Source organism: Excalfactoria chinensis, chromosome 3 (genome assembly GCF_039878825.1).
Source record: "Excalfactoria chinensis isolate bCotChi1 chromosome 3, bCotChi1.hap2, whole genome shotgun sequence".
Classification (NCBI taxonomy): domain Eukaryota; kingdom Metazoa; phylum Chordata; class Aves; order Galliformes; family Phasianidae; genus Excalfactoria; species Excalfactoria chinensis.
The window spans coordinates 26,291,344-26,315,201 of NC_092827.1; the positions used below are offsets into that span (position 1 = coordinate 26,291,344).

Below are 23,858 nucleotides of genomic sequence, written 5' to 3' on the forward strand. Positions count from 1 at the left end.
TTTCAAATTTATGAACCACTAGACAATAATTACTGCAGACTTGAGAAAGTGCTGCCCATTAATAAATGGAAATGAAAACCCAAAAGTTTGTTCTATAATGTAAAACCTACACTCAGATACCACAGTAGCATTTAGCAGACAGTCCTGAACACACCAGTTATCAGACACTTAACACATGTAGGTCAAGAGGTCTGTCTCACAGGAAGATGGAGTTTTCACCCCTTCACAATTCAGAACACTTTAGCAAACACTACTGAACACCAGGCTGATTCTAATAAGTAGTCTTTACTTACTACAAGAACAGCAACAGAACAGTTCTAAAGTTACTGCGAATTGTTTCAACCTGAATCCTGCAGTACAGAGGAAAGAGCCATTACATGGTTTCCAACTATAAACCTTTCTGAAAACAGTTTCCCTTCCAAACACAAGTCGACATGCAGTTTTAGAGCATCTGCCAACCTCTGATCACTCTTCAGTCACTTAAGTACTGGCAGACCCTTTCCACTGCTGCTGGTTTTATGAGAAATAATACACTAAGCCACTACAGCATTGAAGCAATCAGTGAACTGTTTTCCTAAGCTAGGCTTTTAGATTCACTTCAAAATAGAGGTATTTCAAAAGTCCAATTCAAAGTTATCTCATTTTTCACTCTAGCAGTACATAACAAATCTACTTTCATAGAAATAATCAAGCCAAGCAATCTATCAGCTGGGTATGAAAAAAGCAGCCTATCAGTTCTGTAACAAAAAAACCCACTTCTCTAAATTTAGTGACAAGTTTCTCTGTAAGCTGCAATTCAGGCAGCGAAACAGTTCCTTAATATCAATCAACAGTCAAGCCTAAGTCTCCAAGTTGTTGCTACAATTAGAGGTGACAGAGTACAGTCAGTTGGTAGGTTTAAGATACTACCCTTCAGTTTAAATTACAAGTGCAACAGAGCTACTGGAGGGACAGAAGACCTATACTAGCTAGTAGCGCACTGCCTGGAGGGGGAAGAAAGTACTGGTCTTCACATGCATAATACTTGGATTAGGTACAAAAGGAGATTTCTGCCTGGTCATCTCTTTATTTTAAAGCACATAAAGACCAAGTATTACTAAAATATATGACAAAAATGGAATTGTGTCACAGGAGCTGTTTAAGCTTATCCTTACCAGTTTTCATTTCACTGTACTGCACAGCAGGGGACAAACAGACAAGAGAATCATTATGTTGTGGTTTTATGTAGGAATGATGCCATCTTCTGAAAAGTTACTAATTCAAAGTAGTTGTATTTATAAAAACACAGCAATTCCTCAAACTGAAAGTTACTCAAAAATATTTTAAAACATCTTTAAATCTCTACCACCACCTGGAGGATACGCAATGAAATGAAACAGTAGTCCTACAGCACCTCAACGAGACATGTGCAGGTAGACCAAAAATAAAAAGCTTCGAGGTTCTTCAGCCTTAACCTTGAATGTCTGGCTTTAATGAGAAGCCTCAATCTTCATCATTTAGTGTAATTTTAAATACAAATGAAACAAACCAAGTTCTTTGGTAATGCCAGATACAAATTACAAATAACCACCTGCTTAACTAGGTATTGTGCTTCTGCACTGCAGTTTAAAAACCAGTATCTATCCAGAAATCCTGAACCAGAGGTTGTTTGAAAATGCCCTAAGAACACTGTATCTTAATGTGGATAAAAGCAAAGTATACTAGAACCTGCAGTCACTATTAATTGAGTAAAACTGAAACCCAAAAGATACCAAATCGGGTTTTGAGTCTTAGTAGACTTCAAATAGAAGGCAAAAATAGCTAAGCTTTCTTCATAGAAGTAATTAAAATCAACTTAATTCAATTTAATTAGCACACAAGCCAACCTATAAAATTTAAGTTCTTGAACAAAAAAGGGTTAAAAGGCATCTGTAAACACCTTTTAGAGCAAAGTTTGCCTGCCTTCAAAGTATCTGCTGCAGAAGCAACAGAGCATGAGAAAACAATTCTAGCTGAAATCCTAATAGAGAGCAAGTAATGGCAGTTAACAAATTATAACAATCAAATTCTATATTTATAAAACAAGTTAGCTAACTGTTTTAAAGTGATAAAGCTCATGTGAACTTTTATAAGTTCTTATCTGCATAATTTTCATCCAAGCTTCAGATTGATATATTCTTTAAGTTACTCACTAAGAAAAATAAACTGAAAGTAATCAGTCTAAATCAATTATACACTTAGGGTTAAGTGTATAATTGATTTCAAGCATTTGTGGCCTGAAGAGAGTTCCCCAGTCCCAGCCAGGATTAAAACCTTTGTTAGCCCAAACTATTTTGTGGAAATTCATCCATCAGTTTTACAAATTTATACAGGGAGTCCAGAGAGGAATTGAAGACAATTCACATGATTAGTCATGAAAAAAACCCTCAGCAATGTAACAGGAGTAGGAAGCATACAGAAAGTGATTCTACTATTCTACAGTAAAGCCATTTCTTCCACAAAGTTTCTCTTCACACAGCTCAATTAAAGCCACAGGAGTTTCTTATAGCTTCTACTTTTAGATTTCACTGAGCATGAAACCACTGATTCTGGTTCGTGTGATCACCTCCATCAGGCAATACATATTCTGTTATTTAAGTATTAGTCCACTATTTGGAATCAGTTATTTTCTGATGTAAAAAAAATAAATAGTTAAGATAGCCAACCTACAGCCTTCCAAGTCTTAGAAGAAAAACAACAAGTAATTATTCTCTCTTTGAATGCGTATCATTGACCAAGGTAGTCGTTTTACTCCAGTTGTCACCATTTCTCTGTAACTCTTGAATGTCTTTACTGGTAGCAGCAGCTTTTCCTGAGGAAAACTAAAAGCACTGATTTAAACATACACAAGTTTATTTCATGTGTACTTTATAAGACTTGAATTCACTTAACTTTTCGCTTCAGTGTTGCTTAGTGTTGCAAACTACCATATTTGAAGTAGTCTATATACACTAATTTACAGCAGCTCTTTGTTTTAGATATGGTAGTTTCTGACTCCGAATATGTACAACAGTACCATTAGTTATAGTTGCACTAACAGGACACCTAACGCAAGTTCCACACTGCTGCGTATTTTCAGTGCCATAAATGTTATACAAAAGCCAAGACTTTTCCATAAATGAATCTGTAAATACACAAACACACACAATACATGTATATAACAGACAAAACAGAAGCCACCAGTCTCTTCCTGGATAGGTATTAAATATGTCTGCATTTTTAGAGGGACTCATGAGCGCAAAGTCTTCACTGAAATGGTCTAAATGTAAGGCTACTGTGTAACCAAATATAAATAATCCCGTATGACAATTTGTAGTTTTAAGTGAAGGCAAGAAGTTTTTCAGTGATGGAGGAAGAACATTAGAAATACTTACTATAGTATCCATAAAGTACAGTGTCTTCAATTTGTCTTGAAACGTTAGCATCAGCCCAGTCCTAATAATAAAGAATAAAAGCATTTAACATCAAGTAAAAGAGTATTTTTTTAATGGCCTTTTAACTGAGCTAAAAATAAATAAATAAAAATCAGACTTACTTCAAATGCCTAAGGAAAATAAAGCATTAGGCACCCAGCATGTTGATTATAATAATTGAAATTTAAGTTGAAATAATTCACTAACAGAAATTTGATTAAGAATGTGCTGCATTTCAGGGAGCAGACACTACAAGCATCCCACCTACCTAACTGAAAATGTTGTTATTCTCAGTTCCAGCCCTTCCCTTTCTGCACTGCTGGAATACTACCGCAGATGCTAGAAGGGTCACAATCAAACCAGTGACATGCTCATTTGGAGTATTACTAAGATAGGAAACTGCTTAAAAAACAAACAAACAAACAAAAAAAAAAAAAAACAGCCCCATAAGCCCCACATGGGGCTGACACTCACAGTAGTAGCATCACAGTTTGCATAACCTTCTCCTGGAAAGATGTGCCCAAAGTGTTTCCTAGATGCAAGTCAAGGGTAGAGTGACATTTGCATAGAACTTGCTTTGTTAGGAATTCAAATTAGGAAGAACAGTTGATTTTGTAATGATAGCTTTTTAAGGTATCAAAGCTATTTTTCCAAGCACATATTAGTAGACTACAAAGCCCCTTAACTTCTGACTATGTCTATGGCACTACAGCTCCAGTTCCTACTGTATTTAACAGCACAGAAAAGGAATCGTGCATTTAAGAAAACAAATGCATGGAGACAAATATAAGAATGCTTTTTCTAAACAAGTGACCAAGTATAGAAAGCTACCAAAGGTGTAAATAAATGATGGCAAAGAGTAAGCCAAGGATCATTTATTAGAATCTAGTTTACGGAAGTTTTTTTCTGGTTTTCTGTGTTGAGTTGTTTCAGCAGTTAAGCACCAATTCCCACAGCACTTTAATAATGAGATTCCTTAAAACATCTAACTGCAGGAAGCATTTCTGTCATACCATAATGAAGACTAAAACTTGTATAGATAAAATTAAATATGAGAATGGAAAACAGCTATGTAATATGCTTTCTTGTTGTCTTAAAGCTTTACTTTTAATTCTTGGCCATCTAGTTTAAACCATTGTCTCCTTTTCCAAATGTTCAAACTGAAAGGTAAAGCTCCTTAAAAGGCAGCTCTTAAGGACATAGATCAGCTTTCTACAGCTTGACAGTAAGAAGAAAGGGGAACAGTTTTAAACTGAAAGAGGGGAGATTTAGGTCAGATTTTAGAAGGAAATTCTTCATTCAGAGGATGGTGAGGCCCTGGCATAGCTACCTGGAGAGCAGTGGATGCCCACCCCTGGAGGTACTCAACACCAGGTTGGATGGGGCCCTGGGCAGCTGATGCAGTAGGGGGCAGTCCCAACCACAGCAGGGAATTGGAACTAGATAAGTCTTTTGAGGTTCCTTCCAAACCAAGTGAAGATTACAAGATTTAAATGTAACCCTAATACAAGACTTGAATTCTATAAACACTGAATTAAGCTTCAAAACACCTAATCTGGAGCTGTTAAATTCCTATGTACATATATATATATATTTTCAGATTGAGTCTTTCCAATAGATGTAAAAACACATGTAGTAATAAAGAGAGCATGATGCTTAAGACTGCAAAAGGTAAGTCTAAATCAACATTTAATTCATCAGTTCTCCCAGAAGTAGGTAAATTCCCATGCAACACAGACTTCATGACGTATAGTCTGTTATCTCAGGAAATCAGGACCACCTTTGTGTTACTATATTAGAATCCCCCATAAACCACTCGACACTGAACATTTAAATGATTTGTCAATGAGCTTTTAGTAAAAAAAATGTATACTTTAATCAGAAAAAAAAAAGCACGAAAAATATTTTCTCAGAAGAGATTAATGTAGCACTGTCAAGTGCTGGAATATGAAAGTGTTTAATTTGCTAAGCGTTAAAAAAAAATGTGCTGCTTTAATTACGCCTCAGGGAAAAGTAGCAACATGTGGCACTGCTTACCTTCAACTAGGTCTTAGAATAAGAGCGAGCTTTTTTTATAAGAGATTCAAAACTGACATCAGAAGAGACCAAGTAAGAAAACCTTTTAGTCCTACCACTGTTCAAGTGGCCCAGCCAATTTACAAAGAGAGCTATTAACTGAAGTACAGTACGACTTTGCTGTTAAAAGCCAGAATAGCTCCTCCTCTAACTTCAGAAAAGAATTACTAGGATTGATAGCAAAGATGTAGAACATTAAAACAGTTATTTTCAATTTTATTGCTTGAATTAAGTTGTATACCAGACCACAGTAATCAACTTGGAAGCATACATTAGAGCATAGCAAAATAGCACCTCTATCTCACATTAAGATAGGTAAAGATATAAAAATTTTCTTCACTACAGCGTGTAAATACATCTGAGCTTCAACCCTGCAAAAGAGAAGCGTGCAATGCAAGCCAACATACAGCATACCTACTACATCAGCTTACACTGAGCTGCTGAAGCTCTATTTAAAGAGTTATGCGAACTAAGAGAGTAAGAATTCTCATTCTTAGCAGAAAGTCATCCATATGCACACCTCATCAGCAATTCAGAAGCAGTAACAACTTCCTCTGGGACATCTCAAAAGCTAAGGACAGCAGCCATCCTTGTCAGAAGCCACACACTGCTACCTAGTGAGCAGAGCTTTGACATCATTAGCAACAGCACTAGTATTTGTCAAATTGAACAGTATAAATTTATATTTATAGAGGACTTGCTGAAAACTAACTTATCAGGACAACCTCTAGGTCCACAGACTGTTTCCTCCTCCATCCATTATGGCCCACATTTATAAGATACACAGCAAATGCATCACAATCACAATAGACTAAAAAGATTTCACTACTGCCCTCAGGAGCAGTTTAGGATGAAAAGTGACAAATCCCCTTAAGATCCACTGAATTTACATATTCTACACTATTCTGCTGTGCTTCATTCTGTTCCTTATCTTTGCCAATACATATCACCTTTAAAGCATCTGTAAGATGAAGGCATCAAATTCTAAGTATGTGCAACAGGTATGATAGCCTAAATGAAGCTACAACTCTTGATTACCCCTTAACAGAAGCTGTGATGAAGAACCTAGAAATTTTAAATACAGTCAAAAATGCCTTAAATAAACAAATTAGTAAAAGGTTGCCATGTAAAGATAGTTTTGAAAATGCTGCTCCAGTTTACCTAAACACTAAAACAAAAAGCTTTTAAGAAAGCTTTTATTAATTACAATCACCAAAATGTATCAGTGAAAACCTTTACTTCCCCTACTAGTATGAGTCAGAGGCATCTCCCTGCCCCCCAACAGCTGTACTCAGTGACTGATATTGATGCATTCAACTACAGCAGTACTACTCCAACCACAACAGCTAACTTCCCCAAACAAAAGGAGTACAAGCTGAACTGACATTTTGGACCTTCTAAACATTTTAACGAGAGAATGACTTTCAATTTCATTTAAAGGGGACATTTCTACTGTCATCACTCAGCGAGAATTTCACAAGTACCCCAGCAAAGATTGTTCCACTCTCGACAAGCATATCTCAACAGAGCTTAAAGTGGTGCAACATCAAAGGTTTCAGTATGTTATGTTTCATCACAGGCAGATGAAGCTGTCACTCTGTTCATTAGTCTCACCCAAAGCTTAGTCAACAACAGGAAGACAATAACAAAGGTTGCAATGCAAGTCATAGCATGGCAAGATGGGGAAAAAAAAACCACAACAATTTAGCATCTAGATCACAGATCTTCCAGTACATTACCGTAAGAGTTGAGACACAGACACAATTTTGACAGAAGCATCATTAGAAACAAGAACATCTCAGCTATAACTGCTACCATGAACACTGTGGACAATAACTTATTTCACAAGTAATTCCTACTCAGGACAGGAAGCATTACCTCAAGTAACTCCTTAGAATAAAAACACTTGGAATTTCTAGCATGGGTTTGTCTTCTGTTTGCTTGTATGGTTTCTTTTTTTTTATTTTTAATAGCTACATGATGGACATAAGAAGTATTTAACAGAATGGTCTGAAAAAAGATCTACTATAAAATAGATGGGACTTCACTAAGGAGACGGCTGAATTTTTAACAGCTCAGGATGATAAGCAAGGTTTGTGAAGTATTCAATCTAAGCTAACTGAGAGCTCATAGCCTCTAATTTCACTCAGCAGCAAGAACTCACACATTTCACAACTAAATGCAAGCACCAGTATTCCCTTGCAAAAGGGCTGCATAGTTACTGTGCAAAACTTTTAGGGCCAAGATTGCTCAGCTATCTTGCTTAGAGAGCATAAAAACAATAATTGCAGATATCATATAGTAAGACATACACTAAGACACTTGATTTTACAAACACACTCCCCCCTTAAGGAGCTTTCCAGCTTCCCCTGGAAAAAACTAGCTTACTAAGCTCCACAGACAGCTAATCTCATACACAACATTTCAGGCAGAATAAAATCCGTTACATTAATATTTCAGTATAAAAATAAAAGAGTTATTGCAAAAACAACTGAAACTTGAGCTGCTAATAAGCAAATCGGTTTTTAAAAAACGGGGGGTATGAGTCCTATTCTACAGCATCCCATTACAATGTACTAAAAAGTAATATCTACAAAATGTGGACAGGCAAAGAGTAGCACATATACCCCTTCTGACAAACACACAAAAACCCCTTCTGACACACACACACAAAAGGAATAAGTATTTGGAAATGTAGCATTTGGGAAGCCTTACAGGAAAATTATGAAGTAATAAAAGTGAAATCCAGATCAAGTAATAAACAAAGGACAGCACTGTACTTGCAGTGCTAGTACCCAGAAACCACAGCACCAGCACTAGTAGAGCCTTTGCTTACTTGTTACATTTAAGTGTTTAAAAGAAACATGTTCTTAACACAAGAGATGTGTTTCTTTCAAAGATAAAATTAAGATCTTCACAAGCACATACCTTAAATGTACCATTTTGATTTTTCATATATGAAACCAAGAAGATGTCCACTGGTAGTAGTGCTGATGAAATTAAAGCAACTGCCAACGCAAAGATAGCTGTTATGGTAGAAATCACTTCACTTTCTCGCCGACTCTGATACTTGCGCACATAAACCCAGGAGAAAATCAGAATAGCCTGAAAAACACAGTTAGTTATGACTACCATAACAAGGACATCAGAGAGCAGCTACTAAAGTCAGACCCTATATCATGACTGGAGCACCTCTCCTGTGAAAACAGGCTGAGGGAGCTAGGCTTGTCCTGTCTGCAGAAAAGAATGCTCCTGGGAGATAATATTGCAGCCTTCCAATATTTCAAGGGAAAAGATAAACACAGAATCATCATAAACAACAATGAAATTAACTTTTTACATGGATAGACAGTGATAGGATAAAGAGGAATGGTTTCAAACTAAAGGAGGGAAGACTCCAATCAGATGTCAGAGGGAAGTTTGTTTTTTACTTTGAAGACAGTGAGGCAGTGGCACAGCTGCCCAGAGAGCTGTGGACACCCCATCCCTGTAGGCACTCAAGGCCAGGCTGTGTGGGCCCTGGGCTGATGAGCTGGTGGGGGGCAGCCCAGCCCAAGGCATGGGGTTGGAACTAGTGGATATTTGAGGTTCCTTCCAAACCATACCATTCTAAGCTCCTACGGTTCTAGAATCAGGATACTCATTCATCTGAGCATCAGCAACAGATTCTTTATAGCAATACACTCTTTTTACCCTCACCACCACCACCAAATATGACACAAGCAGGAGAACAGGACGGCCACACACCCTCACCTCTGGACTCTGTTTTGACTTACAGCGTTACAACATCGCCTTTATCAGGAACACCCCGAGACAGTAACAGCCTTGCGAGGCAGAAACAAGGCCAGGAAGCAGCAGGCCGGGGAGATGCGAAGCAGGCAGCCGGGCCAAGCCGGGGTTAACGTGGGAGAACAAGGGGAACCCGCCGGGAAGGACAGCGAGTGGAAAGTTTAAGAGGGAACTCGGAAAGCTCCTGCTCCGCAAGGAAGGGGGAAGAGGAAAAACCGGTCCGAAAGGGAGGCGGGATGGGAAAAAGAAATACTGAGATGCCGCAGGGTCTGAGTGAGGCAGCTGAAGGACTAGCCGAGGAAAATCGAACTGAGAGAGCCCAGCTCACCAACAGCGCGAGGCCGAAGAGACACCATCCCGTCAGCAGCTCAGAAGTGGCGGCCGCCATCTTCGTTTCCGTCAGCAGCAGTTAGCCCGCCTCCGGGGGCGGGGCCTTTAAAGAGGAGCGGTAACGTCCTCTTTAAATGCATGGGGACCGGCGCGGCCGGGCGGGCTGTAAGGTGTTCGGCGGAGCGGGGCGGGGCAGTACGGGGCACCTGAGGGGAGCGGGACCCAGAGGTTCGAGCAAATTCAATGTTTGAAACAAAAAAAAAAAAAAAAAAAAAAAAAAACACCTTTAAAATAGAATCATATAGTATCCCGAGTTGGAAGGGACCCATAAAGATCACTGGTTCCAACCCCTGGCCCCACACAGCACCACCCAAAATCAAACCCTACCTCTGAGAGCGGCGTCCAAACTCTCCGTGAACTCGTGTAGGCAGCCCGTTCCATGCCAGCCCTCCCTCTGGTGCAGAACCTTTCCCTGACCCCCAGCTACCCCTCCCCTGTCGCAGCTCCATGCCGTTCCCTCGGGCCCAGTCGCTGCCACAAAGAGCAGAGCTCAGCGCTGCCCCTCCGCTCCCTATGAGGAGCTGCAGCCGCCCCGAGGCCTCCCTTCAGCTCCTCTATTCTGTGCTGATCGCACCAAAGGACCTCAGCTGCTCCTCGTACACCTTGCCTTCTAGACCCTCACCAGCCTTCCTTTGGACACTCTCCACTAGTTTTATGTCTTTCTTATATGGTAGCACTCAAAACTGCATGCAGTGAGTGCTGAGTTGGTGCCAAGAGTGGTTGTGAAAGCTTCAAAAACTGCCTTTTGCCTTTACTAATCTACAGTTTAGTGTGAGAACAGTGGGATGGCAGTGTGTAGTGGCACTAATAAACTGTGTCTAGGGCACCTGATGTGGCACTCTTAGGTGACAGTACCTGGTGGTGTGTGTGTAGAACAGATTTGCTTTGCTGACATTTTTTCTGGGCTCCAGTTTACTGCGAGAGGGGTGTGATGGTGCTCACAAACTGTGTGTGGTGTGGTTGGAGCAGGGGTTCAGGTGAACTTGTAGTTTTGAGAGAGGAAAACTGTGGCTGGAGGAACCGGAGAACTGGAAGCTTCCTCCAGAGCAGTGCACATGTGCTGCATTTCTGTTTGCTGTCAGGCCACTGTGGAAGGTACTAACGTGACAGCATTTATGAATCAAATAGTGATGGGGCTGAGATTATACCATGTCTAAAAACACAGGACATTTGTTGTCTGAACAACTGGGGCTCATTTCTTTTGATTCTGACCACTTGGATCTTTCTAATTCAGTTCATTTGTCCATTCAGCATCATTCATTTCTCAAGTATTTATATGGCTAAGCCGCTATGCTGTTCACCTTTGCTTCTGCATTATCATTACTTAAAGGCAGTTATAATGATAAGAAGTCACTTATTACAAATTACAAAATATTGTTGCAGCAACTACTGAACATGACCATGCAGGATAGTAACTATAATAGTTAACAGCACATATAATAACTGTGTACTACAATTAAATGGGTAAAAAGTTGAAATAAAGTGGCAGCAGGAGGACTCTGTCCACTAAAAATATCCTGTCAATGGGCTTCAACTGCTCTTGTTTCATTCCTACCTCTTTTAGAATACCTTCTGCTGGTATAAATCTCATACCTCTTCTTCACTTCAATGGCTGTCAGGAGCTTAGTTGAGATCCTGTAAGAGGAGAGGTCAGTCTGCTTCCTCACTCTGTATAGTGTAATTCTAAAAACTCAGTATAATTCTGTGATCTATGTGCACACAGTTTTTATCCTTTAAAGCCAGCCAAAGAGTATGCCTGGGATCGTTAGCTGTAGTAGTTTTCTAATGGGGTTTTAAATAGGTGGAGAATGCTTGCCAATTTGTCTGGATTCCCTTATTAGCCCCATCCTTTTTTCTCTGTCTTGTTCATCTTTTCTTTTCTTTCACCTGAGACAGTAGGGTCTTACTTAGCACACCTCCCAGTGAAAGGAGCCGATGTTCCCGAAGGTGGCCTTCCCACACTTTATCCAGCCAAACTCCTTAAACTCTCAGTATAGTGTTTACCATTCCACTCTAATGTTCCCTCACAATAGAGGAAATGCTGAAGGCTAAGTCTATTCCATTCTTGGTAGCTTGAGCAGGTGTGTCAAGGAGTGAAAACCATTATCTTTGTTTTGGGAGTCCCATGTTTTGAGCACACATGCTGTTGTGCACACTAGCTAGGTGAAACTACCTATATACTTGATCCAGCAGTACTGACAAGATTAAAGGGATGCGCAAACAGGAATCTTGCAGAAGTCAGCAAGGACAAACACCTGCAGCTTAAAAGAAAATACCCTGTGCAACAATACAAGCTGGCTAGAGATCAGTTTTGCTGGGAAGGCCAAGAACCAGTGTCACCCACTGGCAAAGAATGCCCTCAGCATCCTGGTCTGCCCCAACAGAGGCACAGCCAGTAAACGTGAGGGATTATTCTCTTTTTTCCTCAGGCTCTTGATAGACCCCATGTAGAGTACTGAGTCCAATTTTAGGCTTTTAGTACAGGAAAGACTGATAAGCTATTGTGAATTCAGGAAGGCCTCCAAGGATGCTGAAGTCTGGAGCACTTGCCTTGTGAGAAGATGCAGCAGAGGAGCTGGGCTTGTTCAGACAGGGAAAGAGGTGGTTTTTATGTGACTGCACATCAGTCTTCCAGCTCCTACAGAAATGTGACTGCAAAGATGGAGACAACACTTCACTGTAATGCATGCTGGGGGAAGGAGTCAGCAGTCATAAACTGAAACAAGAGGGCATCATGGTTTTGGTGACATACTCTATGATACAGTGATAACATTCTTTGAAAATGCATATCAGAACTCAGGAGTTCTCTGTAGCAACTATTGAAAGACTTTAGAAAGAGTTCTGCTGAGTCAATATTCAAGTCATGGACAGTGTATGTTCATTTATTTTTTGTTTTTATTTGTTTTTAAACAGAGATTCTTCAGTATTAAGGGAATTATAGTCAAAAAGGCATTTGCCTTCTCTGTATGCATATGGTCAGCATACGCATAGTCTGAATGTGGCAGAAGCAGAGCACAAAACAGCCCTGCAGGTACTATTAGGCTAGATGGCTAGATGTCTCTTCAGTCCTTACTATTATGAATGCTGTATGATGTGCTCATAGTAAACAGTTTTCTACTATTAACTTCCTTTTTTTTGTTGTTGTTTTTTGTTGTTTTTCAGCAAATAACACTGAAATGCCTGACTTGTGAATAATTCAAGTATTTAAAATTTAAAGAAATAGGGGTTTACAGGAAGTAGCATTTCAGTCCTTGTTCCTTTTCAGTTATAAACACACATAGAAGGAAACATCATCTTGGAAAATGCCTTACTGTCTATTATTAAATCTGCTGCGTATGTCCTATTATATATATTTAATATACACTACTAATTATTTGTATCTATTATCTCCAACACAGAAAATTATTCCCTGGATATCATTACTATTTAAACATGTATGTTATAATTCAAAACAAACCTAGGCCCCATGAAGAATTAAAAACTTAAAGAACAGCCTTAAAAATAAACTATCCCCAAGTGGGAAGGAAAGTAATCTGCCTTTGGGGTATATAAAGATTTTATGAGTTTTACAATGCTGCATACCTTTATCAATAAAATATTGAAATAGTGAACATCAGAGACCCATAACTAGTTAGAATTAAGACTTGTGTAAAAAAAGAAAATGCTATAGATCCATCCTACCACACATCATCTTGTTTTGACCTAAGTGGTTACATAAATATTTCACTTATTTTAGTAAATAAGCCATAAAAGCAACCTTAGTGTGATCAAAAATTTTTTTTCAAATATGGCTAATTTAAAAAGTTAAGAGTATGTAATTTCTTAACAGTAATATATACATATATTTCTCAGTAGTAGAAAATGTAATATGTCTTCGTTAACCTACTGTTAATAAGGTAATAGGACCACATCTGGGGATTTGTTGGTTAGACATTTATTGGCATTCTGTCTTTTGCAGCCATTTTATATGCTTGCGGGACAGCTCCTTTTTGTAGAGCCTCAAGTCCACCTACATTTTGCTTCAGGGGGCTATACATCATTATCTCTATACTTCTTTGCTGTCTGGGTATTGATAGTATACTGCATACATTGTACTCTCATTTGTAGAGTTTTTTCTCACAGAATTAACTAAAGTTTTACAGTGTCTTAAGTAGTCCACAGGATTCAAACACACAGTCATTCATTCACACACCTGTTTCTTGGATAATTAATGACAAGAGAACAGAATATAGCCTGTTTTTTCTTGTACATCATTGTTTTGCTAAATGCAAGTTTGAAGATCCTAGCTAAAAGAGGGCACACATTCATTTGTTCTCACTGAACTTTGACAAAGATTAAATTGTCCAGGAAAGAGCACTAGCTTTCTCCCTTACTGATTTCTGCCCATAGTTTGCATATTCAGTAATGTTGATAAAGATATTCCTAAGGCTGTGCTGGTGCAGGTGTCAACAAAAACTCAAAAAATTTAATTGCATTCATATGTCATGGACTTGTTTTGCCAGTGGACGAGGTCAGCACAAAGGTTGCAGACACCAAGTTAATGAAGTATGTTTATCTTTAAGTTAGTTTAAAGCAATAATAAGTGAAATGATACAGAAAGAATAATACAGAACAAGGCAATGCAAAGGCAATATACCTTACCATTACTACACGAGGACAGCAATAGTGATTAAGAAAGATACCTCAATGTATGGGAACCGTTGAGTCATGGCCTCAACCACTGATTGATCACCTGGGGAAAGGACGCAGTCAGCCCTGGGAGCACATGTGAAGACAGTTCGGCTGTGTGACCAGAAGGGATGGAGCCTGGCTGCCCCTCTCCTAGACCCCATTTAAGGGCTCACTGCCACTGGGGGAAGAATCTCTTTCTGGAGATTTCTGCTTTGTGAAGTTTTCCTCTATGAGCTTAGATCCTTTTTCAGAGATATGTGAGCAGTCCTTTTTTTCCCTCCTTTATAATGTTTTCCTATTGCATCAGTTATTCTGTTGTTAGATTTCTTGCCTAACCTTTCTATCGTGTTGACCTTCGTGATTGTTGAAATTGCTAATTGCCCTAATACATTATCTAGATTCCTAGTCACTGAGGATCCCAGTTTCCAATGAGGATTTGGAGAGGCAAATTCTTGGCCGTTGGGAGGTCTTACACAGTGCATGTGCTCATAGGTGAGGTCTCCAACTTTGCTATAAGGGGTCTGTCTTTTATACTGTTGAATAAACAAGCTCATGACAATTAGGTGAAAACATCTGCTTTCATTCTCCCTTTGGATTTCACATTAAGTCTGACCAGAACCCAAGGAGGAACCAGGTAGTTGGTTCATATGTTCTCATAGCATCTAAGCTATCTATCTAAGCTGTGTCTCTTGTTAATGAGATGTTTTGTCTGAGATGTGTATGTAGCTAATGATCAGATACTAATGATATATAACATTGTGTTGGGAGATTCATCTTGCAGTCAACTTTGGTTTGAGGCCTACTATTTAAGCCTTAGTACTTTGGGACTGAAAAGAAGCAACTGTAGAATAAAACTCTTAGGCATTTTCATTGTTAAGACTAATTAAGAAACTAATTAATGAAAGACTCCTTATCATGAGTCAAGTCATCTGAGGGGGTACAGTTCATCACTGATGCAGAGGAAACATCTCCATTCCACACAAATAGGAGACCAGGTGTAATTTTCTGAAGTGTTACTACTCAAGAGAAGGAAGTGGTGTGATACATGCCAGCCAGTGAAGTGGCTTCATTCATACTCCATTTGCTGAGACACTCATAGCTGACAGTATGAGTAACAGTGACTGAGTCACTGTTCATCTCAGCTGCACTGGTGGACATCCATGCTGTGTTTCCAACAGCATGGTCAAACTAGCATGGCTTATAAAATAAGCCTGGTAGTTGTCCACGTGGTTCTGTTCTCCTCTGTACTCTAGTAATGGATGTGCTTCTTCCTACCTAGGCTTAGGAATTTGTCTCTTCCTCTCTCCCTTGGAAGAGCAGGGAAGAATAAAAGCTCATTACTGTAAGGTGCAGCAAGGTCTGAGAATGTGCTGATGAGCTGCAGTTCTATGAATTGCTTGGTTAAGACATTGTGTTTGGGGTTGCATGGTGAGATTTGTATAAGTGGACATGAATCATTTCTGGAAAATTTTTATTAATCTAGTTAGGGTTGATAAGCCTGTTTGCACATCTCATCCTTACTGCAAGCTAATAATTAACTAATTTATTTTTATTTATTTATTTACTTATTTTTAATAAATTCTCACTGGAAGTCTTAAAAAAAAAAGTGAAAATTATATTTTATAAAGATTTCATTTTATGAAGAGTAAAATTTAATATTTCTTATCTTATAAACAATCATTTTTTGTCTGTGTGTAGTCAGAAATAAGTACAAACTGCTCAAGGTGACTTGCATGTCAAATATACTTTTGAGTAGCAAATCTGCTTATTAATATTAATGTGGTAAGAAGACTGAAAGAAAAGGAGAGATACTGTAGAAAATACAGTATATGAAACATAATACAGTGTTCATTTTCCCGAGGACAAGGGATTAGTATCATACTTGAACTAGATAGTGTACATACCAAAAGAGAGCAGGTGCACCTTCTCACTTGACCAACTTGCTTTCCTCCCACTTGATAATCCTACAAGTTTCAGGGAGGGCTTAAAGTGTGCAGACTAATGGGAATCCCATATTTTAAAATCCTTTAAGTGAAAATTTATTTAAAAATTATTTAAAAATTTTATTTTTAATTTTTTATAATGTTAGAAATCACTATAAATTGGTTTAGGGCTATTTGACAAAATGTATCACAGCCTTATGGTTAAAGGTATAATTAAGTGTGGACTTCAATGCTTACTTGACCTTATTTAACCAGTTACGTGGATTTATATTTCTTCCTAAACACTACTAACAGACATTTCTCATTTGATAAATTTTTACTTTCTCCTAGGGGAAATAAATAAATAAATAAATAAATAAATAATAATAATAATAATAATAATAAAAAGTAGAACTTCTTTTGGCTAAGATTGGAGTTTGTCAGTCTGCATGCTTGTAAGCAGTATTTTAGAAACCCCAAATGGCCCAGAGTGTTTATTTTCATTAGTAGAGAATATCAGGTATCCTTCGCTCCTTGTAGTTTCTTTATTTTAAATGGTACATTGTTGCAACCACCTCAACCATACTGAGGTCTTCAGACTGCTTTTTAGGACAGAAATCTTGTTTTCCTTTCAAGCTTTTTTCAGTTTCATTACTTACTGTCGTATCAATGCCTGAGCATTTGAATGAATAACAGGGAGAAGGTTTCTAGTTTTATGAACCTTGTGAAAATCTTTACCTTAACTTGGGTGAAATCTGCTCAGTTCTTATTCTGGGTAAATGTGGGAATGGAACAGCTTTCAAAATGATGTCACATTAAGGAAAAACAAATGTTTACTTTGAGTTGGGCAAGAAGTCTTCTCGGTATTTTGTGGGATCTAGGGGAAACATTCAAAAACATCTGTAAAAGGTAAACATACAGTGGTCCTCCCAATGAAACCATTGCTACTGGCAGTGTTTGTTTTGGGGAACCCAAGTCTGAGATTGTATCGTAGTTCTTGGAGTTTAAAGACATTTTCTGTGCTATCCATTTGTAAAATCATTTATGTACCACGTCATTCTTGTCATCTTTTGAAAATGAATTCATGAAATAATTGATTTATGTAAAATTATGTATGTATGTGTATATATATATGTGTGTGTGTGTGTGTGTGTGTGTGTGAAGGCTGATACATTACACAGAGCAGAGTTTCCAACATGAGAAGAACAAACTGCAGTATCTTGGGATCAGTGAACTCTTTACTACAGCATAGAACTCTCACAAGTTACAACAAATATGTGGGTTTTTTATTGCTGTGATAGTTCTGAAGTAGGGGAATAGAATTTATTATTACTTTATAATTGGAGTAGGGATTATCTTTGAGAAGACTGAGAAATGATAGGTGAACATAAATACATATTTTAGTTATGAATTCAGAATAAATGAGAATTTTGAGCAGTTTTTCTTTTAATACAATACCAAAAAATATTCAGTGATGCTTATGAAGGTTATTTTCATCCTTACTTTTTTTTCAACTTGAACAAAACCAGTTCGAGTAAAGAGTCTGAGGGCAAAAGAGATTACTGAGATAGAGCGTAGGTCAGAGATGGTCCTTTTAATGAGCACTGTAAAAATGAGAAATTTCCAAGGTCAATGTCTTTCTATTTGCTTATTATTTTTTAATGTAAAAGCTTTTATTGCCTTTCCCATATGCAAATTACAACTCTGTGTGAGCTGATAAGAATGAAAGCAATGTGGACTTACATCTGCAGGTGGAAGAGGTTTATAGGCAGAAATGCACGAACTGCTAAATTCTTCTGAAACTCTGCCTTCTGTTTTTAGTCAGAATGAAAAGATTTCACCCTGTATTTTTTTCATGGTACTAGTCATTGAACTGGGATTGGTTGATTGATCATATTAGAATGTCCAAGCTACTGTTTTGTGCATATTTGTTCTTAATTACTGGAGGTGCTTCTAATCTTATGTACATGGGAAAAATGCAACCAAGACAAGAATATGTTTTCAGATTTTTCCAGAATGTGATGAGGAAACTGGGTAGAGATTAACCTGGGTAGAGATTAACCAGGAAAGTAGATTCAGTTCGGCCCCTGGAAATTAATTAGTGAAGCTGCCAATTGATTTGGCTTTCAGAATCGTTAATATGCAGTTTAGGAAGTAAATAGTTATAGAAACGGAGGGAATAGACAGATAGATCTATATTAGATGTCAAAACAACTCGCAACGTTCATGAAGTCTATCATAAAAAAATAATGGAAATTTGGGATAATTTTGGGTAGAGTAATAAGAAATAAGGAATATCTTCTGCATAGAGAAGATGTGATTTGGAATCTCTGTGTTGGGGAAGATGCTACTTAAGGAAAAATGGAAGAAATTTAAAAAATTCTGACTAACATATAGAACAGTGGAAACCAAATTATTCATTCTTACAACAAGAAATTTGAGTACAAAAAAAAGAGTAACAAGCAGCAGAATTAACAGGAAAAAAAGCCCTGCTTGATATGATGTAACTATGTAGTCTTAACTTGAGATGCTTTGAGTGCCAAGAATATGCCAATATTTTATTAAAAAATAATAGAAAAAAACTCATGGGTGAGAAGTCCATCAAATACTGTTAAACACTCTGATCCAGACTCAGTGCCAGCTGGAGAGCTCCAGAGGCTGTGAAGATATGCAAAGGAAACTTCTTCAGCTTTCCTTGTTATCTGAAGAGCTTGCTATTGGCCCTGAAAGGTCAGTGTAGTAAGTTATGGTCTTTCAACCACTTCCATTAGTATTTGTCAGTGGATTTAACACAGTATAGCTGTCCTTAGGACTTCATTGTAGGCAGGAGTTCAGGTCATTTACCAGAATTAGCAGGTAATCTTAGTGATAAAGATGACTTTCCCCTTGCTCAGAAGATTTTTCTTAAAGCCATTTACAGTCCATATGATAGGTTTAAGTGATGTATTAAGAATTCTGAAAAATAAAGGTTGTCTAGCAGTATGGAAAAGGTGATTTTATACTACAGTGAGGAGTTGAACTTCATCTCTAACCACCAGAATGGGCCTTAAACCTATGCCTAGGAGCATGGAAGTTTCTTTTTTTTTCCCATAGTGATTAGAAAAGAACAAGTTTAATGCTCGCATCTGGAAAGAATGTGTGACTAATTATGTGATGAGAAACTCATTGATAAAGTGGTATTGAGTTCGAGGGAGGGTGATCATGATGACTGAGGTCTGGAGCAGTGGCTGTGTGAAAGAGAGGAACCCTACTTAGCTTGTGAAGAGGCAGCTTTCAGGGAGATTTGGCTGCAGGCTGCCATACATACAGGCCATCTACAAGATGGAGTCAGTGGTGCATGTCTGGGGGAGATGAAACAGCAGATATAAGTTGAAATAGAAGAATCTGACCAAGTCTATGGAAAGAAAAATAATATGTAAGATCAATTGAGAAGTTCTTTTATTTCTAACTTGATTGGATTTAAACCTTGAACAATCTGGACTCTGTGTAACCTTGTTTTGAGTAGGAGGACTGCACAAGAAAGGTCCCAAGTGTCCCTTCCTATCTGAAAAATGTCACTGATAAATGCCACTCAGAGCAACTATATTTAGATAGGATGTAACTTTTGGGGCAGTGTGAAGGAAATTGTTATTCTTAGGAACCGCACCAGGATTTGAGTAGTAGGGAGTTTTACAAAAAGGAGGAATGGCATGAGGTAGTGGCTGCTGGCTTTTAAGTTTTATCATTTAGGCTTTTTGATCTGAAGTAGCATAGAAGCAGTTACAACTAGTTTTGAATTTGCAGAAAAGCGATCTATTTTACTTCCTGCTATTTCTGTTCTTCCTTGAGGATCAGGTATCATTTGGTTATGAATGATTATGAATACAACCAACTACCAATCACTTTGCTAGGAAATTAGTGTCCTGAGGTGGTGGGCAGGAATAAGTATGTATTCAAATGGCTCTCTATGTGGCAATAGAAACTGGAGACATGGGTATGCAAAATTAATATTTTTTTTTATTCTTGTTGTTCTCAAGAATTTAGTTTTACATGTTCTTCCTCTTTCATCTACTTTCTAACAGAGTTTTTCTCTTTAATTTACAGATGAACATGAGAGTTTTACAAGGAAGAACAGAAGGAGAAACAGAATTATAGAGGAGTGATGTATAAATCTGACATTTTTGTTAAAGGTAATTCAATTAAATTTTAATTAATCATAAGATGCATTATTCTTAGATATTGAATGCACAGTTTAAGCAGCATGAGACTTCTCCACTTAAGTGATTGGCATTTTAGGGGCATTTTAGTATTTTAACCACCAGAGGGCTCCCATATTGTAGTTCTTCAAAGTCATTTCCATGCCCAAGCAGTAAGTATATTTGCCAGAGAAATCAGTGGAAGCCAAATCTGCAAGTCATTACTTCAAGAAATATTTCATTTCCATACAAGTTTTAGAATAGCAATAACTTCAGGAGTTGGCTTGTAATATAAGTGATTTTTGTAATTAAGTATGTGGAGACTTTAAAGGAAATCTGTGGTGCAGCTTTTTTTTTTTTTTTTTTTTTTTTTTTCAAAACTGAAATGGGTTGATCCAAATTTTAATGACTGTCAAGCTCTGTTACTGTTGTTGGCACCATTGCTTTCCAAACCATTTGAGCCTGTAATTCAGTGCCATCATCAAAACTTCCATTTCTGTAAGTACATACAACTACAGCAAACTCTTGATTTGCAGAGGCTAACAAGACACTTCACAAAGTTGTGTTTTTGTTTTGTGTTTTTTGTTTGTTTGTTTGTTTGTTTTCCTTTTTTTTTTTTTTTTAAATCCAGGCAATTAGAAAACAAACACTCTGATGGAAGCTTTGCAGTGAAAAAGAGCTGAAAATCAGCACCTACGCGAGTTGATAGTCTAATCAGTGTTGTTCATTATTTGCTGCTTAAAAGATGTAGAGAAATATCGTCTTTAAAGAGTTTGCTTTCTGTGTCAGTGTACTTGTCATTACATTAGAGATTTTTAAAGCCTGAAGATGAACATCTTCAGCCTGGGTAAGAGAAGTTTTCTGGACACCCAGTAGCCTTACAGCATGTAGAAGAAGGTCATTAAGAAGACAAAGCAAGCTGTTCAGTAGTACATGATAAGAGGACGACAGTGGGCACAAGCTGAAAAGATAGAGGTTCTAACTAGATTTAAGGGGAAACCTCTTCAACATGAGGGCTACGTAGCAGTGCAGATAACTGTCTGGAGAGGTTATATTATCTTTTGTACTGTTGTTGCCTGTCAGAGGCAAGCACTGATTTCTGCTCTCTGGTGACAGTGCAGGACGTGAGGGAACAGCATGGAGCTGAATCAGGGGAGGGTCAGGTGGGGGTTAGGGTTAGGTTCTTTTCTAAAGGGTGGTGGGGCACCTGGAACAGGCTCCCCAAGGCAGTGGTCACAAACCCAAGCTGCAGGAGTTCAAGAAGTGCTTGGACAGTGCTCTCAGACATAGGTTTGAATTTTGAGTGGTCTGTAATGAGTCAGGAGTTGGACTCTGTGTTTCTTCTGGGTTCTTTCCAACATAGGTGTTTTCTGATTCTGTGATTCTGTCCTCGGATGCTCTTAAGGACAGAGATTTTCTGCAGCTATGTTAATGGTATCACATGCTACCAAACAGTACTCATATTGACAAACTGCTCTCTTCCTCACCTAGTTTCATCAGTTGTTTATTTTGCTTATAATAGTATGTGTCAGCTCATCAAAAAGAAAAAAAAAAAAAAAGTAGTGGAGTTGTATCACATGCAGTGTTTAGTGCTGTCTGATCCCAATATATATCAGATTTTAATGTATAAAAATATAAAAGTAAAATTTATTCTTAATATATTGCTGATATTTAATAGTGGTGAATGACTCTACTTGTATCATGTACTTTGTAAAGTATTCATAACTATTTCAGAAGCAAAGTTTGGCACTTTTAGTACCCCTTAATGGGGCGGTACAAAAAAATTTAGTAAAGTTATTCCAACTTGAGATAGGTTTGGATTTGTAGAATTCAGTATGACAGCAGTTCAGTCTGAACAAGCTAAGAGAAACAACACCAAGAATAGCAGTGCCAAAATATTTAGATACTTAATTTGTTAGAAGGCGTAGTTCATCTTTTTGTGGATAGATAAATAGTTGCTTATAACCACACTGCCATGATACAAATAGTTTGCCATGCATTCTGTTGTTTTATGGGCTCCACAAAGGAGTAGGCAATAAAAAAATAATCTGAATACTTATAACTGTTTTTTGTTCTTTCTTTCATATTTAATCCACTCTACTTGTACCAGAAGAAGCACGTGCACCTTGGTGGCATCTGTATTGCATGAGAAACAAGAGTGCGTGCAGTCAAACAGCTGACCAGGGATGAGAAAAGCAGAAAAGTGGTTTTCCAAAACAAACCAAATGTAAACCACATCATGTAGCTTGTTTTAGTCTGAAGTACCTATGTGTCTGTAAAAGCCACTTCTCAATTGAAAAGATGAAGACCAGGTTTTAGACAGCTGTGTTGGGAGTTACAGATTTTGGCTCAGTATTTCCATATGAATATACTGAAATTCTATGTGCAAGCTATAAAGATGTGAAATATGCTAATTCAAAATTGCTATAATGCAAATCTTAGAAAATATTAGAAAATGGAAGGGAAAAATTTAAGTTTCTGTAAACAAAGTTCTATAAGCCTCATAGACTTACAGGGCAACTTCATTTTAGGCAAAGATAAGGCCAACAGGCTGCATTTGATATGCTTATTTTTTAAAACTTCAGGAAGATGAGGTATAGATAACCCAAGAAATGTCAGACAAAATTCCATTTTAACTTAAATGTCTGTGCAATTTCAAGTCTCATTATTAGTCAATGCCCCCCACTGTTTCATCCTTTCAGTCCAGCTATCTTTACGCAGTTGTATTTAAATATAGAATATTGCATCAAAAAATGAAATTGTTTTAGGTCCTGTTATCACTGGTTTCAAATTTTTCAGAAAACTTCTATAAGTTTGTGTATGCAAGACTGATGTGTGACAATCATTTTTTAAAAGCTACTAACTACAATCATAATTAATATCCAAGATTCTGAATTTGTGCAGAACAATCTACCACTGTTATTTCAATGCACAGTTTCAATACTGTAAGGAAACAAATAAAATTACCATCATTCATATTTCCAGCTGAATAGGAGGGCATAAGAATCTGGAAAGTCAAAGCAAGCATCCACGTACTTCGCCTTTCACTTAGGAGAATGTCTCAGGATTTAATCTCTATACATTTAAGCCAGTATTTTAGAGATTTATTAAGCTTGTTGTCTGCCTAAAATTATCTAGTTGTGATCTCAGATGTTTAAGAACTCTCAATTCAATAGCATGTAAAGGCTGCAGCTAGAAGCGAGACAAAAGTACAAGCTCAAATGTCTAGCTGTTATGTGCCCTCTAAAATAACCTAGTGACCTATACACTTTGCAAGTCAACATCAGACGTCATACTGTATATAAATGTATTTTTGGGAGCTGGGGAATTTGTGCACTCATTGAAAGTGACAGTCAAAAGGAAGAATCTATTGGGAATTTTCTTCATGACCATTTGTATATTTC

At 37.7% G+C, this 23,858-nt stretch overlaps 1 protein-coding gene across 2 annotated transcripts in view; it reads right to left on the minus strand.

Annotated features, from left to right (window-relative positions):
* LMBRD1 (LMBR1 domain containing 1) overlaps positions 1-9,750 on the minus strand; it is a 65,549-nt gene extending 55,799 nt beyond the window's left edge. For both annotated transcript variants that reach the window (XM_072333641.1, XM_072333643.1), the window contains exons 1-3: positions 9,625-9,750; positions 8,436-8,612; positions 3,393-3,453 (exon numbers count right to left, since the gene is read on the minus strand). In XM_072333641.1, coding sequence (XP_072189742.1) covers positions 3,393-3,453; positions 8,436-8,612; positions 9,625-9,684 — 298 coding nt within the window. In that variant the 5' untranslated portion in view covers positions 9,685-9,750. The remainder of the gene's footprint in view (positions 1-3,392; positions 3,454-8,435; positions 8,613-9,624) is intronic.
* Positions 9,751-23,858: the final 14,108 nt, after the last annotated feature.